General features: G+C 65.6%; 1 protein-coding gene across 1 annotated transcript; it reads right to left on the reverse strand.

Moving 5' to 3' along the window:
• Window positions 1-34: 34 nt before the first annotated feature.
• Window positions 35-2,117, reverse strand: LOC113962156 (chromodomain-helicase-DNA-binding protein 3-like; the record flags this gene model as incomplete). The annotated part of the gene is made up of 4 exons (XM_027672956.1): window positions 2,109-2,117; window positions 1,456-1,555; window positions 150-527; window positions 35-87 (listed from the first exon to the last, which is right to left on the reverse strand). Coding segments are annotated over exons 2-4 (521 nt in total), but the record flags the coding sequence as incomplete, so codon positions are not given.
• Window positions 2,118-2,175: the final 58 nt, after the last annotated feature.

Genomic DNA, 2,175 nt, shown 5'->3' on the forward strand with positions numbered 1-2,175 from the left:
GTGACCCCAGGCCCATGTAGGTGACCCCAATAACCATGTAAGTGACCCCAGGCCCATGTGGGTGCCCCCAGTGACCACATGGGTGACCTCAATGACCATGTGGGCAACCACAGTGACCATGTGGGTGACCCAATGACCACACAGGTGACCCCAATGACCATGTAGGTGCCCCCAGGCCCACTTGGGTGCCCCCAATGACCACGTAGGTGCCCCCAGACCCTCTTGGGTGCCCCCAATGACCACGTAGGTGCCCCCAGGCCTACTTGGGTGCCCCCCAGGCCCGCAGAGGTGCCCCCCCGCCCCACCCCGTGCCGGGCGGGCGCTCCCTCACCCACCTCCTTGTAGAGGGAGTAGAGGAAGACGATGGTCTGGATGGTCTTGCCCAGCCCCATCTCGTCGGCCAGGATGGTGTCGGTGCTCTGGGCCCAGGAGAAGCGCAGCCAGTTGAGCCCCTCGAGCTGGTAGAGGTGGAGGGTCCCGCCCGTGGCCGTGATGAACCGCGGCTGCGTCTCGTACTTCACCGTCGGCTGGGGGGCATGGCAGGGTCAGGGGGGGCACAGGGCACCCCAAAACCCCCCCATGGACACACAGAGAGGGGTGAGGGTGTGCAGGTGTCGGGGGACTCGGGGGTCCGGGAGGGAACGGGGTTTGGGGTGACTGAGGTGTTTGGGGAACATCCAGATTGGAAGAGACCCCAAGGGCACCCCAAAACCCCCCCACGGACACACAGAGGGGGGTGAGGGCGTGGAGGTGTCAGGGGATTCGGGGCTTCACGAGGGAACAGGGTTTGGGGGGACTCAGGTGTTTGGGGAACACCCAGATTAGAAGAGACCCCAAGTTTGGGGGCGTCACAGGGGGTCAGGGCACCCCAAAAGCCCCCCAAAGGCACATAGAGAGGGGTGAGAGTGTGGAGGTGTTGGAGGACTCAGGGGTCCAGGAGGGAACCAGGATTGGAGGGGGGCACAGGGGGTCAGGGCATCCCAAAACCCCCCCACGGACACAGAGAGGGGGTGAGGGTGTGGAGGTGTCGGGGGACTCGGGGTTCCAGGAGGGAATGGGGTTTGGGGGGGGGGCACAGGGGGTCAGGGTACCCCAAAACCCCCCATGGACACATGGAGGGGTAGTTAAGGACATGGAGGAGTTGGGGGACCCAGGTGTCTGGGGGTCCCAAGGGTCCACGGGGTGACCCAGATTTCCAGGTGGGAACTAAGGGTCTGGAAAGGGTCCCAGGTTTAGGGGGGGACCCAGGGCTGCGTGACCCCAGGTTTGGGGGGGACCCCAGGTTTCGGGGGGTCCCAGGTTTAGAGGGGACCCAGGACTGGGGGAACCCCAGGTTTGGGGGGGTGTCCAGAGAACTCGAGAGTCCACGGGGGGGATCCAGGTGTCTCAGGGGGACACTCAGGTTTGGGGGGACCCTGAGGGGTCCCAGGGGGTCCCCCATGTCCCGGCACTCACGTCATTGGTGGGGGAGTCGGGGGGTCCCTCCCCCGGCGTCTCCTTCTTCTTCTTCTTGTAGCGCCGGGGCTGGGCCGGGTCCTCCCCCATGAACACCTCCCTGGGGACACGAGGGGACATGGGGGGGGACACAAGGGACATGGGGGGACAGGGGGGACATGGGGGGACACGGGGGACACACAGGGGACATGGGGGGACATGGGGGACACACAGGGGACAGGGGGGACAGGGGGGGGACATGGGGGGGACACAAGGGACACGGGAACAGCAGAGGGGGATGAGTGGGACACAGGGATATGGGGGGACACACAGGGGACATGGGGGACACGAGGAGACATGGGGGACACAGGGGACATGGGGGACACACAGGGGACATGGGGGGACACGGGAACACCGGAGGGGGATGAGTGGGACACAGGGATATGGGGAGACACAGGCAGAGATGGGGTCACGGGGATGCCGGGATGGGGATGGGGACGCAAGGGGGGGCACAGGGACATGGAGGGGGGACAAGGGACACACAGACATGAGGACACGGGGGGGACATGGGGACATGTGGCAGCGTGAGAATATTGGGGATACAGTGCCCCCCATGTCCCTGTGTCCCCCCATGTCCCTGTGCCCCTGTGCCCCCCGTGCCCCCCATCCCTCACCAGTGTTTCCAGTAGCCATGTCCCTGTGTCCCCGTGTCCCCCCATGTCCCTGTGTCCCCCATGTCCC

The sequence above is a fragment of the Neopelma chrysocephalum genome, unplaced genomic scaffold (assembly GCF_003984885.1).
Source record: "Neopelma chrysocephalum unplaced genomic scaffold, ASM398488v2 Primary Assembly neopelma1_113577, whole genome shotgun sequence".
Lineage (NCBI taxonomy): Eukaryota > Metazoa > Chordata > Aves > Passeriformes > Pipridae > Neopelma > Neopelma chrysocephalum.